General features: G+C 68.3%; 4 protein-coding genes across 5 annotated transcripts; 3 read left to right on the top strand and 1 right to left on the bottom strand.

Annotated features, from left to right (window-relative positions):
* The first annotated feature begins 62 nt into the window (after positions 1 to 62).
* VPS72 (vacuolar protein sorting 72 homolog) lies at positions 63 to 4,289 on the top strand. Of its 2 annotated transcripts, XR_010073874.1 has the most exons (7): positions 63 to 588; positions 1,046 to 1,198; positions 1,318 to 1,429; positions 1,538 to 1,717; positions 1,836 to 1,977; positions 2,264 to 2,721; positions 4,149 to 4,289. XR_010073874.1 is itself a non-coding variant. In XM_063357402.1 (6 exons), the coding sequence occupies exons 1-6, from the start codon at positions 247 to 249 to the stop codon at positions 2,655 to 2,657; spliced, it is 1,323 nt and encodes a 440-aa protein (XP_063213472.1). In that variant the 5' UTR covers positions 63 to 246; the 3' UTR covers positions 2,658 to 2,806. The 2 variants fall into 2 exon arrangements, 1 of the variants encoding a protein (XP_063213472.1); XM_063357402.1 differs by lacking the exon at positions 4,149 to 4,289 and having other exon boundaries at positions 2,264 to 2,806.
* TMOD4 (tropomodulin 4) lies at positions 4,157 to 8,014 on the top strand. Its single transcript, XM_063357405.1, has 9 exons — positions 4,157 to 4,292; positions 4,383 to 4,539; positions 5,164 to 5,286; positions 6,080 to 6,169; positions 6,382 to 6,512; positions 7,113 to 7,220; positions 7,446 to 7,589; positions 7,678 to 7,822; positions 7,910 to 8,014. Exons 1-9 carry the CDS (start codon positions 4,170 to 4,172, stop codon positions 7,930 to 7,932), a joined length of 1,044 nt encoding a protein of 347 aa, XP_063213475.1. The 5' UTR covers positions 4,157 to 4,169; the 3' UTR covers positions 7,933 to 8,014.
* Positions 8,015 to 8,116: 102 nt separating this feature from the next.
* On the bottom strand, positions 8,117 to 11,026 carry SCNM1 (sodium channel modifier 1). The gene is made up of 8 exons (XM_063357413.1): positions 10,904 to 11,026; positions 10,279 to 10,349; positions 10,108 to 10,196; positions 9,936 to 10,033; positions 9,765 to 9,859; positions 9,481 to 9,626; positions 9,230 to 9,362; positions 8,117 to 9,146 (listed from the first exon to the last, which is right to left on the bottom strand). The coding sequence occupies exons 1-8, from the start codon at positions 10,952 to 10,954 to the stop codon at positions 9,047 to 9,049; spliced, it is 783 nt and encodes a 260-aa protein (XP_063213483.1). The 5' UTR covers positions 10,955 to 11,026; the 3' UTR covers positions 8,117 to 9,046.
* A 295-nt stretch (positions 11,027 to 11,321) lies between these two features.
* Positions 11,322 to 13,131, top strand: LYSMD1 (LysM domain containing 1). Its single transcript, XM_063357415.1, has 3 exons — positions 11,322 to 11,620; positions 12,156 to 12,415; positions 12,532 to 13,131. Exons 1-3 carry the CDS (start codon positions 11,522 to 11,524, stop codon positions 12,674 to 12,676), a joined length of 504 nt encoding a protein of 167 aa, XP_063213485.1. The 5' UTR covers positions 11,322 to 11,521; the 3' UTR covers positions 12,677 to 13,131.
* Positions 13,132 to 13,945: the final 814 nt, after the last annotated feature.

The raw sequence follows: 13,945 nt of genomic DNA, 5'->3' as shown, positions 1-13,945 counted from the left end.
GGGGGAGAGGCCCTTGAGGGCGCAAGCGCGGAGGGCGCCGCGGGTCACATGACGCGACCAAAACAAAGCCGGGGGGGCACGTGACGTCACGGCAGGGCTTGCCGTGGCGTCACGCAGTGACGTCATTTTCCGTATTCCCTCCCCAGGAGCGCGGCGTGGCCGTACCGGGGAGGAGGCAGGGCCCAGGGGCGGACGGATAGGTATTGGGGAGGGGTCGCTCCGGTGACGTCGGGCTCCCGTGACGTCATGCAACCGCCGGCGCGGCCCCGCTTCTCCGCGGTTGTGACGCAGACCCGGTTCCCCCCCTCCCCGGGACCCGCAGTGCTCCCTCTGGCCCTCCAGGGGGCGTCCGCCGCCATCGGCAGCTCGGCGCTCGCTCCGCTTTGCCTGGCGGCGCAGCGGCGGGCCGGGGGCGAGGCCGGGGCCGGGCAGGACGCGCAGCCGAGCGCCGATGGCGGCGGCGGCGGCGCGATGAGCCTGGCGGAGGGCCGCGCTCCGCGGCGCACGGCCGGGAACCGGCTCTCGGGGCTGCTGGAGGCCGAGGAGGAGGATGAGTTCTACCAGACCACCTACGGCGGCTTCACCGAGGTGCGGGGGGAGGACGGAAACACCGGGGGGGGGGGGGATGGTCTTAGCGCAAAAGGAACCGGAGGTGTCCCGGTGCTGTGGGGGCTCGGGAGCGGGGAAGGGTGTCTGGGGGTCCGCCAAGGTGGGGAGCCCCGGGGGGAGGATGTCTGGGGGTCCCGGAGGAGGTGGGGAGTCGGGGGGGGAGGGAGATGGGGAGCTTTGAGGAGGTGGGGCGTCTGCGGGGGGAGATGGGGATCACGGGGGTGGCGGGTTGTCCTGGAGGGGGACAGGGATCACCGGGGGGGTTTGGGGGTCCCCCGGGGGGGGGCTGTGGGGCAGCAGGAGGGGCCGGGCAGGAGCAGCAGCTCCAGGGGGTGTCTGGCTGTTAGAGAACCACCCCCTGCACCGTGGCCATGGGGCGGGAGGGCAGCAGAGCCCTGGGAGCCCCGGGGTTGACGCAGCCCCTCTGTCCCCGCAGGAGTCGGGCGATGACGAGTACCGGGGCGACCAGTCGGACAGCGACGACGAGGTGGACTCGGACTTCGACATCGACGAGGGCGAGGAACCCGCCAGCGACCAGGACGAGAGCGAGCCCAAGCGCCGCCGCCGCGTTGTCACCAAGGCTTACCGGGTACGGGCCGGGGGCTGCGCGGTCCCCGTCCCGGCACCAGGGACGGGCTCCCAGTTAAGAAAAGCCAAGGCCAGGGGGAGTTTTTCCTCCCTTTTCACATCCCGTGCCACATCCCATAGGAGCCACTCAAGAGCCTGCGCCCCAAGAAGACGGATGTCCCCACCGGCGGCTCCCAGAAGCCGCGAGAGGTGAAATCCATCCCCTTGGAGCTCCAGGATGACGTGGGAGACAGTGAGTGCACGTGGGATAGGACAAGCTGGACACGGGCCCCCTCCGGCAGAGCTCCCGCTGAGCCAGGCCAGCTGGTGCCCGCCGGTGAGCCCCGTCCTCCCGCCGCAGGCCGGAAGCACATGCGGCAGTCGACGACGGAGCACACGCGACAAACCTTCCTGCGCATCCAAGAGCGGCAGGTCCAGTCCAAGCGTAAGAAGGGCGGCCCCAACTACGACCGGCCTCTGACGCAGGAGGAGCTGCTGGAGGAGGCCAAGATCACGGAGGAGATCAACCTGCGCTCCCTGGGTGAGCCGGGCGCCGTGCCGTGGGGTGCAGCCCCCTCCAAAACAGCGCAGGGATGAGGGGTGAGGGTGTCGGTGAGACGCTGAGCCCCCCCTTCCTTGGTTTGTCCCTGCTTTCCCAGAGAATTACGAGCGCCTGGAAGCCGACAAGAAGAAGCAAGTCCAGAAGAAGCGGAAGTGCGTGGGGCCCGTTATCCGGTACTGGTCCGTCACCATGCCCCTCGTCCCAGAGCCGGGCAAGGAGGAGAACGTGGATGTGGAGGGGTAGGTTGGGGTCACCTCGATGTGGCCCCAGTGGGGTTTTTTCCCCCCCCCACGCACCCAACCGGGCCCCTCTGTCCCTGTCTCCCAGCCCCGATCCCTCCCCGGGCTCTGCTCCACTGTGGTGAGGGAGAAGCGGGTTTGGGGCAGCACCTTGGAGCCCTCCAAGCCCCACACTCGTCCTGGGGGGCAGCTCGAGCAGATTTGGTAGCTCTGCCCGCCATGGGAGCTCCCCTGGGGTTTCTCCCCACCCCGGGGGGCTCCTGGGCGCTGATTGTGGCTCTTCCAGGTTGGACCAAGACCCACAGCAGGCCGAAGCAGCTCCAGCCCCAGCTCCGGCTTCCGCTGGGAAGTGCTCCCGTACCTTCATCTCCTTCAGCGACGACGAAACCTTCGAGCGTTTCTTCCCCAAAGCGAAACAGCCGCGGCTGCCGGTGCGGGAGATCTGCCCCGTCACCCACAAACCGGCTGTTTACCGCGACCCCATCACCGACATCCCCTACTCCAACATCCGCGCCTTCAAAATCATCCGGGAGGCCTACAAGAAATACATCACGGCGCACGGCCTGCCCAGCGCCGCCGCCTCCGCCGCCCTGGGGGCCGCCGCTCCCCCCGGCCCCGACCCCAACGTCCGTCCCACCCGCCAGAAGATCATCATCAAGCAAAGCGTCCCCACAACCTGAGCGCCGGGGGTCCCCGGGGGCTTGTGGCCACTGCGGGTCGAGGCCTCTCCTCGCTCCGACTCCCGTAGGTGACGGTTTGTTGCTCTATTTATCTCCTTCCTACCTTTTTTTATATAAAAAAGAAATAAACCTGAGTAGTCTGCGTAAAACGAGGGTGCGGGCTCTTATTTCCGGCCAACACACAGCGGCTGCAACAGCAGGAGACCCTACAGTAAACACAGGGTGTGTGCGAGCTCTTGTTTTCCTAGAGACCCTACAATAAACAAACAGTTCGTTCTGAGCGCTGCCACGGGAGCCCCGATGACAATGGCCCCGCGCACACCCCCCCAGATATGATTTTGGGGGCTGGGGGGCCACTTAGGAGCAGAATCACCTAGATGTTTTTGGGGTGAAGGGGCATAAAATGTCCCTGGGGGGGGTGACGTGGGGGTTGAGGGGTCTCTGTGGGGCACAGGGTTCAGCCTCTCCCTGCGGTGACGCTGCACCAGCCCCAACCTCCCCTCTCCCCCCGGGCCAGGGCACCCCAGGGGGTAACGGGGAGCTCACGAGGGGCCCCCCCCCCATGGCCAGGGTGCCTGGGTGGAGCCGGCGCGGGGCTGGCAGGGCTCGATAACGCCCGGGGATATGTGATCTCGCCCCTCCCCGCCGCCGGCTCGCAGAATAAAACGCTGATCTCATGCCCTGCGCGGCCGGAGCCCTTGGCTCAGCACCGGGGCTCACACCCAGGCAGGCTCCGCTGCCCCGGCCAGCGGCCAGGTAGGGCCCCGGGGTGGGGGTCCCAAGGCAGCGGGGAGGGGAGGGGCGCTCCCAAGGGTGGCGGGGGGCACGTCACCCCCAGGGACACGGGCTCAGGGGGCCCTGGGTGTGTCGGGGATCCCCATTCCCAGCGATCCCCCACCCGGCTCTCACCCGGGGGTGTCTGGTCCCTCCCGGGGGCACCAGATGCGTGTCCTTCCCCCCAGTTGCCCCCCCAGCCCTGGGGACCCAGATGTCGGGGGGAAATCTCGACCCAGTTCCTTGGGAAGGGCCCGATCCCGGTGTCAGCGGACTCATGTCCCCAGCATTTACCCCTGCCGCCCCCCCAGGGTGGTGAGGACCTGTGCTGGGGGACAAAGGGGCGCTGGAGGAGAGTCCGGGGGGCACTGGGGCTGCTGGTCCGGGGGGGCACTGGGGCTGCTGAACCGGGACCTGCCCCCCCAGCAGTAGGGGAGGCTGGGGGGAATGCCGGGTCCTGGCCCTGGGGAGCACCTCAGAGCCAGGACTCAGTTTACTCAGGAGCCCCCCAACCACACCACTATGGACCCCCCCACCCCAGGGTGCCCCCCAGCCTGGTGGGACCCCAATACCACCCCATGGCACAAAGGGGCCCTACAGGCCATGGGATGGGGGCGGCACATTTGTTTGGGGGGGTCCCCTGATGGCACGGGGCATCCCCCTACCCTGGGGAGCCTCCCACCAGCCACTCAGCCCCCCTGTCGTCGTCCCCCCCAGGCTGCCCCCCGGTCCCCCGCCATGACGTCCTACCGGCAGGAGCTGGAGAAGTACCGGGACATCGACGAAGACAAGATCCTGCGGGAGCTGTCGGCCGAGGAGCTGGAGCAGCTGGACATGGAGCTGCTGGAGATGGACCCCGAGGTGGGTCGCGGTGTCAGCGGGGCGGGGGGAGCGGGACAGGTGCCACCTGGCCATCGGCGTCCCCCATGGGTGACACCCTGGTTCCCCCAGAACGTGCTGCTGCCGGCGGGGCTGCGGCAGCGGGACCAGACACAGAAGAGCCCGACGGGGCCGCTGGACCGGGAGGCCCTGCTGCAGCACCTGGAGAAGCAGGCGCTGGAGGCCGGCGAGCGCGACGACCTGGTGCCCTTCACCGGCGAGAAGAAAGGTGCGGGCACCCGGGGCGGGGGGGACACGGCGGGGACCGTGGCAGGGAGCAGGGGGGACAGAGACACGGGGGGGACCGTGGCGGGGAGCAGGAGAGACGGGGCCCCGCAGCGCTGGGTATATTTAGCTCGGCAGAATGGTCCTCGCCAGCGGCTCGGGTGTCCCGGGCGAGCTGGGTCCCCGCCAGCCCCGGGCACAGCCACCCCCCGGCAATGTCACCCCCCATATGGCTACCCCTTGGCAATGTCACCCCCCATATGGCCACCCCCTGGCATGGCCGCCCCTCGGCAATGCCACCTCCAGCACAGCCACCCCTGGCAATGTCACCCCCTATATGGCCACCCCGGCAATGCCACCCCCTGGCAATGTCCTCCCCCCAGCACAGCCACCCCCTGGCAACGTCACCCCCCAGTACGGTCACACAAACCCCCCCAGACTGTCACCGGCTGGCACTGCCACCCCCTGGGCTCCCACCCCCAGGCACGGCCACCCCTGGGCCAGGTCACCCTCCAGCAGCGGCCACATCCCCACACGCCTCTGCCAGCCCTGTCCCTGGGCCGCCACAGCTGGTGTCACCCGGCCGGTGCGAGGCCGTGCGGGGTGCGAGCCACGTCCCCGTGCCCAGGGAAGCCCTTCGTGCCCAAGAACCCGACGCGGGAGATCCCCCGGGAGGAGCAGATCACGCTGGAGCCCGAGCTGGAGGAGGCACTGGCCAACGCCACCGAGGCCGAGATGTGCGACATCGCCGGTGGGTCTCGCACGGGGCAGCCGTGTCACACCGCGGCCTCGCACGGGGCTGCCACGACGCACCACAACCTCGCACAGGGCGGCAACCTCGCGTGGGGATGCCGTGATGCCCCGCAGCCTCGCGCAAGGCTGCCGTGAAGCGCCGCAGCTTTGCACGGGGCTGCCGTGATGCGCCGCAGCCTTGCATGGGGCTGTGCCTCGCACTGCAGCCTTGCACGAGGCCGCCGCCATGCACCGCAGCCTCGCACGGGTCTACCGTGTCGCACGACAACCTTGCACGGGGCACTCACATCACACCGCAGCCTCCCGCGGGGCTGCCGTGTCACAGCACAGCCTGACACGGGGCTGCCGTGTCGCACGACGACCTTGCACGGGGGTAGCGTGTCCCGCAGCAGCTTCACGTGGGGCAGCACGTCGCACCGCAGCGTTGCACGGGGAGGGGGAAGCACATTGCAGCGGGGTGGGGGGAGCATGTTGCACAAGGATAAGCGTCGCACAGGGGGAAACGTTGCAGGTAGCCAGCGTGTTGCACACTTGCCCCAGCCTGGTGTCACACCCGGGCCCCCCCCCCCGGTCCCCTTGGGTCCTTGCCAGCACCTGGCTAAAAGCAGCGCCATGTCCCCACGCTCGGCTTTCACCGCTGGCCCCCGGCCCACCCGCTCCCCGCAGCTTCCCCGGCCACCCCCCGGCAGAGCTGGGCGGGGGGGGGGGGCGTTGTGGCCACCCCTAGGGGGACACGAGGGGACCGGGATGGGTGTCCTGGGGCACCCGCTGACCCCGCTCTGATCCCGCAGCCATCCTGGGCATGTACACGCTGATGAGCAACAAGCAGTACTACGACGCGATCTGCAGCGGGACCATCTCCAACACGGAGGGCATCAACAGTGAGTGCCTTGGGGACAGGGGACACGGGGACGAGCCCCTCGGGGCAGGGGACACGGGGACGACGGGGCTGTTCGAGAGGGTTGAGGGCACCAGAACCCCTCCAGGATTTACCGTGGTGACACCGTAAGCGCGTGCAAACACACACGTCCCCACGTGTCGGTGCCCACGTGCGGCATCACGTGCGTCCCCCCCGCACACACGTGTGCCCCAGGTGTGGTGAAGCCCGACACGTACAAGCCGGTGCCCGACGAGCCCCCGAATCCCACCAATGTGGAGGAGACGCTGCGGCAGATCCAGGCCAACGACGGGGCTCTGGAAGAAGTCAATCTCAACAACATCAAGGTGAGGGACCTGGTGGCGGTGTCCCCAGGGTGCTAGTCCTGGTCCTGGGGTGCCAATCTCCATCCTGGGGTGTCCCCATAGGGCTGGTCCCTACCCAAAGGTGTCTCCAGGGCACCCCAAGGTGCCGGTCACCATGCTGGGGCAGCACCATGGCCCCCCAGAGCGGCCCCAGGGTGTCCCTGGGTGCTGCCCCCTGCCCAGGATGGTGCCAGGGTGATGGGTCCTACCCTGGGGTGTCCCCATGAGGCTTGGTCACCCTGTCGCAGGGTGCTGCTCACTGTCCTGGGGTGTCCCTGTGGGGGTGGTCCTCATTTTGGGGCATCCCTGAGGTGTTGGTCCCCATCCTGGAGTGGCCCCAGGGTGATGGTCCTCATCCAGGGGCATCCGTGTCCCCTTGGTGACATCCCACATCCCTTCAGTGACACATCCCTTGTGTGACATCCAGCACCCTCTCGGGGATGCCCCAGGACCCTTGGAGACATCTGCACCCCCCGCTGCCACTTGCATCCCCTCGGTGACACCCACTTCCCCTCAGGGATGTCCCCATCCCCTCGGTGACACCCACATCCTCTTGGTGACACCCACATCCCCTTGCTGCAGGACATTCCCATCGCCACGCTGAAGGCCATCTGTGAGGCCATGAAAACCAACACCCACGTCAAGAAGCTCAGCCTGGTGGCCACCCGCAGCAACGACCCCGTGGCCAGCGTGAGTCCCAGCCCCGTGTCCCCCGCCCCCCGCCGTAGCCCCCACCATGTCCCCAGACAGGGAGGGGACACGGTTCCCTGCCCCAGGCTCCATCCTGGACACCAGCAAGGCCAGGTGATGGTGGCTTTTCCACCGTCACCTGGGGCATCGGTGGCCCAGGACGTGCCAGAGGTGGGGTGCCGGCCCAGGTGACACCCCGAGGTGACACCCTGAGGTGACACGCAGGCTGTGGCTGAGATGCTGATGGAGAACAAGACCCTGCAGAGCCTCAACATTGAATCCAACTTCATCACCAGCGCCGGCATGATGAGCATCATCAAGGCCATGTACCACAACACCACCCTCAGCGAGCTCAAGGTGGACAACCAGGTAGGGACAGGCACCCATGGGTGGCCTGGGGAGGGGACAGGAGTGTCCCCAACTTCCCGGTGTGCCCGGTTTCACCCCGTCCCCGCAGTGCCAGCGGCTGGGCGATACGGTGGAGATGGAGATGGCCACCATGCTGGAGCAGTGCCCCTCCGTCGTGCGCTTCGGCTACCACTTCACGCAGCAAGGCCCCCGCGCCCGCGCCGCCATCGCCATCACCAACAACAACGAGCTCCGTGAGCGTCCCCCGCGTCCCCTCCCAGGGCAGGAGTCAGGGTGGGGGGGTCCCAGCCCTGACTCCTCCCTCTTTTCCCTGCCCCCAGGTCGCAAGCAGAAGAAAACCTAATGGCCCCCCCGCCCCCAACAAACGAGCTCCAGCTCCTGCTCCCCAGGGCCACTGTAAATAAAGAGGATGGAGAGACACAGCATCCTGCGGCAGGATTTGTGCGCGGGGCCAGAATCGGGATCATAGGGATGGGCTGAGGGAGGGTAACGCCACCAGGGAGGCTGGGTGCACCCCCCCTTCTTGCAGGGCTCGAGGCCCCCATTAGCCTCCGGTTGTTAATCCATGGGGCCGGGCCGGACGCCTGGATCCCCTCGGGGAGCAGCGGGGTATTTATACCTGGGAGATTGAGTTACGGCACCAGGAGGGGTGGGGGGAGCAGGGTAATCCCCCCCTCAGCGGCCAGCCGGCAGACCCATAGCACGGAGCCGGGCACCCAGGGCCCGTGGGGGCCAGGACCCACAGCCCAGTGAGGGTGGGGGGGGGGACACAGGGCCTATTTATAGGTGCCACCACCTATTTATAGGCACGAGCCGAGCGAGTGGGTAAATCCCAGCGCTCGGGGGTAACATCACCCCGGGCAGCGCTGCCAGGGAGCCCCCCGCCAGGGACAGGATCCAGCCCCAGGGCCCAGGCAGACCCTTGGGTGGGTGGTGGGTGCTGTCCCAGGGGTGTAGATGCCAGCTCAGGGCACAGCCCCGTAAACAACAGTCCCGTGGGTGCCCCCCCAGTGTGGAAGAACCCAAGGCTGGCAGGAAAAATGGGGGGAAAACTGAGGCAGGTGACATGGCCAAGCGCTTTCCGAAGCACCGGGACAGCTGCTGGGGCTGGGGAGGAGGGGGGGAACCCGGCACCGCCACCCTGAAAGGCCACGACCCGCAGGCAGCTGCCAGTGTGCGAGAAAACGAGCGTGACTTGGGCCAGGGACAGGAGGGGACGGGCCGAAACCTATGTCGAGGTTGGCAGCGCTTGCAGGGCTCTGGCCAGGGAGGGGACACCCCAAACAAGCATCAGGTTGAGCGGCAAAATGCTGGGACTCCCAATACCACCCCCTCCCCGGGATCTGCCCCAACGGCTCAGACACCTCTGTCCTCTCCAGCTGCCTCTATTAATGGCGGGGCTTGGGGACAGCCTGGGGGAACTGTCCCTGTGGGGACCAGTGGGGTACAGGGCGACCTCAGGCCGGCAGCAGCGTGGGCGGCTCGTCCTCATCGGAGTCGAATTCGGCATTCTTGTCCTTCACCCACTTGCCGGAGCGGTCCTGGATCCAGCCGGCGCTGGGGACGGACAAACGGGCAGACAAAGGGAGTGAGAGGTGGCTCATTATGGGGTTCCCTGCGCCATCGGGGTCACAACTCACCTCCGCAGCTGCAGGTATCGCTCCAGGGCCTGGCGCCTCTCGGGGCTGAGGACTTCAGGCCGGCTCAGGGCTGATGATGCAGCTTTTCCTTTGCCACCTCGCTGTGTCCGGGCTGGAGCCGCCTTCGGTGCATCTGGGAGGGCAGAGAGGAGCTGGTGAGACCCGCAGAAACAGGAGACACGCGGCTGAGAGCCCAGGCGCCTTCTCCCACCGGTGCCAGTGCAGCCCCAGAGCGGCTGGATGGCTCTTACCCGCTCGCCCACCGCAGTGCCCTGGCAGCAGGGCTGCAGGGCTGGCATCCACGGCTTCTCTGTCCTTCCGCGACGGCTCCGGCGGTGTCGGGGCAACGCTCGGCCCTCTCTGGGTGACACCAGATTGGGAGCTGCTTCCCTGCACCCTGCAACAGGAGGAGTGAGGAGGAGTCAGGGCCTTGTCCCACAAATGCCTGACGGCAGCGAGGCCGTGGCGCTGCCGGACCCTGCCTGGAAGCCCAGAGCTTTCCCCCGTCCTCCAGCAGCAAAACCAAACGCCTCACCCTGTTCTCCGGCAGCAGCTGCTGTAGGGAGCCGCTTTCAGCAGAGCACTCCGGGCGATCCTCCTCGTCTGTGCCAACAGAGGGGCCGGGGAGCCCTGGGGAGAGGGGTCAGAGCTCAGGAGGGGCCTGACCAAGAGTCCAGTGGGGTGAGGAAGGGGCATTCGCACCGACCTGCACTCCTGCCTCCTCTGCCTGCACCTCCTGCTCATGCTGCCGTTTCTGGGCCGCGTCCTGGAGTGAGCGCTTCCTGCCATAGAAACGCTGCAGGCCTGGAAGAGAGCGAAGGGGACTGGGGGACGCGCTTGCTCGGCGCAGACCTCCCCCCCGCCGGTCCCCCACTTACTGCTCATGTGCTTCTTGCCAGCCCTGTGGACCGTCAGCACGTCCAGCGTGTCAAAGACAGGGTGGTGGGCGCACACCGTGCAGGCATACCTATGCCAAGGTGGGGGGAAAGCTGCCGTCAGGACCCCACAAGCAGCCGCAGGAGGGGGCTGCGCTCAGGGGTCCCACTCACCTCCCGCTCCTCAGCAGCAGTGCCTCGTCCTCGGGGATGTAGTTGGCCAACAGGTCCGCGACACGTCTTTTCTGGGAGAGACCGAGCCGGCCGGGTGAGCACTCGCCCCACCCCACCCACCCCCCCCCGTGCCTGCTGCCGGGGACAGGGGGGTCTGCCACAGGGAACCAGCCCTCATGCTCAGTCCTGTTGCCTCTTAGGCCAGGAAACCCCAGCACCCTGGGGACACCCCTCTGAGGGAGCAAGGGGAGGAAATTGGGGTGTCAAGGCTGGGGAGGGGCCGGTTTGGGGGACAGGGGCAGGCTGAGGCAAGGGAAGGAGGTAATTTTGGGGAGCAGCCTGGGCCAAGGGCAGTATTTGGGTCGTCAGGAGGGGAACCCCGAGGGAGGCCAAGGCAGGGAAGGGGTGAGGGGGGGCAGAGCAGCATTGCGGGCAGGGAGGACGACGGGCAGGAGAGGGATTTACGGGCACGGAGGAGCGGGGAAAGGCTGGGGGGAGCTGGGGGGGGCAGGCCGGGGCACGGGGGCGAACCCGGAGGGGATGTGGGAAAGCCGGAGGCTGGGTTGCAGGGGTCTGGGGGGCTCGGAGAGGGTCCGGGGGGCTTTGGGGGTGGTCTGGGACCTACCTGCAGCACCCCCAGCTGCCCGGGATCGTCCCCCTCCCGCTTGAAGGACATGGCGGCCGCGGCGGTTACTATGGGAACCACCCCCTCTTCCGCCCAGCTTCCGGGGGGCTTTTCCCGGCGGGCCGTGCGCGGGGAGGGGGTGGAAGTGACCAATCAGAGAACGCGAGGGGCGGGGCGGGTGGTCCCGCCGTGTCCCCAGGCGGCCGCGGCCCCGCGGCATGACGGGAGTTGTAGTTCTGCGGCGCCATCCCCTGCCGCGGCGTGGAGGGGCAGAGACCCTCCGGGAGGGCAGGACCCGGGGTGATGGCAGGACAGAGGGGGCTGGAGAGGGGCCCGGGGTGGGCGCGGGGGTGGTGGCATCACTGCCCCCTTTCCGGCCTCCATCCCCCCGCTTTCCGGACTACAAGTCCCAGAGGACTTTGCGAGGGCAGCCGGGCCGGGCCTGGCGTCTCCGGCCTCACCGGGGGTGGCCGGGGGCGGTGGCGGGGCCCAGCCCGCCCCCGTGAGCGGCGGCCGGAGCCCCGGGGCCCTGGGCCGGTCCCCCCGCCCGGGCCGGGGCTGTTCGCATGAGCCCCCCCCGCGCTGGCGGGGGCCGGGGCTGAGCGGGGCCGTCCCGCCATGGCGGCGGGGAGCGGGGCAGCGGCGGCCCCCGCCCGGGAGCACCGTCTGCAGCCCGGGGACACGCTGCCGGGGCTGGCGCTGCGCTACGGGGTGACGGTGAGCGGCCACGGAGGGGCGGGGGGCAAAAGGAGGGGGACATCCAGGGGTCCGGGTGGCCGTGGGGCGGGATCCGCGGGGCGGGGGGGGCAGGACGAGTCCATGGGGCCATCGCTGTCCCCTCCTGTCCCTGTCCCTATGGCTGTCCCCGTGACATCACTGTCCCCACCCTGTCCGTGTCCCCTCCTGTCCCTTTCCTCATCCCATCGCTGTCCCCTCCTGTCCCTGTCCCCGTCCCCATCCCATCACTGTCCCCTCATGTCCCTGTCCCCGTCCCCATCCCATCACTGTGTCATGGTCCCCCTCCGCCGTTCTGTCCCCTGTCCCCGTCCCATCTTTATCTTTGTCCTCATCCCATACCTGCCTTTGTCTCTGTCCCCTCCCTCATCCTGTCCCCATTCTTGTGCCCATCCCCATCCCTGTCCCCTCCTGTCCCTGTCCCCATGCCATCCTTATCTCTGACCTCATCCCATTGCTGTCCTTGTCCCTGTCCCCATCCCCGTCCCCATCCCCGTCCCCATCCCGTCCCCGGCAGATGGAGCAGATCAAGCGCGCCAACCGCCTCTACACCTCGGACACCATCTTCCTCAAGCCCACCCTCCTCATCCCCGCGCCGGAGGGACCCTGCCCCGACGACAAGGACAAAGACGCACCCGTCCCCCCGGGGGACACCCTGGCCGCCCCCGTCCCATCCCGCCACGACCTCTCGGCCACCGATTTCCTGCGGCAGCTCGACGCCGAGATCGGGCGCTCCAAGGCGGCGGCGGCAGAGCGGCTCCGTGCCGGCAGCACCGGGTGAGCGCGCCCCTCCCGCCTCTCCTTTTGGGGCAAAATGGGGGGCTTTTGGCTGCAGGGTGGGTGGGTGGGTGGCAGGGCCAGCCCTCAGTGTCACCCTGCTGTATCCCCTGCAGCACGGCCGAGGCCAAAGGCACCCGGAGCCCCGATGCCGGGGTCCTGCCAGCCCCCCGGGGTCCCCGCCTTGGTCCCCGGCCCCTCACCAGGACCCCGCGGGCGGCCGCTCTCCGTGATGCCGAGGACGAGATCTTCACCCTGTGACACTGGGGACACCGGGGACGCGATGCCGAGGACGAGATCTTCACGCTGTGACAACCGTGGACACTGGCGACATGATGCCGTGACTGCCACGCCATGACTTCCACCCCACGGTGACGGGGACGCCGGGGCACTCCCAGCCCCGTCTGGGGGATACTGGAGGGGACACAGGGATTTTTTTGGGGGGGGACATGGTGTCCCCTTCCTGTCTCCTTCAAGGGACCTTTCCTGCTGCAGGGACACCCCACACCTGGGTGTAGAGCCAGCCCTCTCGCAAGGCTACTGGGAGGCACTGGGAGGTACTGGGACAAGGTTTACCAGCTGGTGTTTTTCCTCTGGTTGTATTTATTTGTACGTCTTCGCTCTCGGGAGGGGTCTTGGGGGGGTGGGACCCCCCCTGTGCCAGTGCCTGGACCCCCATGGGGACAGTCACCCCCCACCCCGAGAGCCTGTAAATAAAACGGAGCACTGTCACCCGACTCTGCCTGTTTGTCACCCCCCGGGGACACTGTCACACCCTCCCTGGGGACACGCTCACCCCCCTGGGGACATGGGCAACCCCCTGGGGACATGGACAACCCCTTGGGGACATGGACACCCCCCTGGGGACATGAATGACCCCCCGGGGACATGGTCACAGCCCTGGGGACATGGTTAACCCCCCCAGGAACTCAGTCATTCCCCCTGGGGACGCAGTCGTCCCTTCGGGGACACGGACACACACACACCCCCCCCGAGGACACTGTCACCCCGCTGGGGACATGGTCGCCCGCTGGGGATGCTGTCACCCTTCAGGGACACGGTCAGCACCCTGGGGACACAGCCATGCCCCCGGGGCTGTGGGCACCCACTCGGGAACGCCATTCCCCCCCCCCCCAGCCCCCGCCTCCAAGTCACCCAGGGGACCGAGGTGCCACACCACGCCGTGCCACCAGGTGTCACCCTGCGCCCACACCCCCGGGACCCCCCAGCACCTCAGGGCTCTCCCCAGGGTCCCCCAGGGCCACCCGGTCCCCCACGATGTCCCCAGGGAGGGGAAACTGGTGACACTTGGGGACCAGAGCCTGAGTCCCCTTGCGGGGGGGCGTGACGGGACGTGACGGGGGGGGGAGCCCAGTGCTCCCAGTAGCTCCCAGTGCTCCCAGTCCCCGCTGGCCCAAGCTCACACGAGCGTGCAAACGGCCACACGCTGGTGCAGGGGAGGTGACAGGTCCCCACTCGGGGGGGGGACACACACACGCAGAGGTGACAGCCGGCCCCGTTGCACACGCG

Source organism: Chroicocephalus ridibundus, chromosome 21 (genome assembly GCF_963924245.1).
Source record: "Chroicocephalus ridibundus chromosome 21, bChrRid1.1, whole genome shotgun sequence".
Lineage (NCBI taxonomy): Eukaryota > Metazoa > Chordata > Aves > Charadriiformes > Laridae > Chroicocephalus > Chroicocephalus ridibundus.
This window is presented reverse-complemented; position numbering and strand designations above follow the sequence as displayed.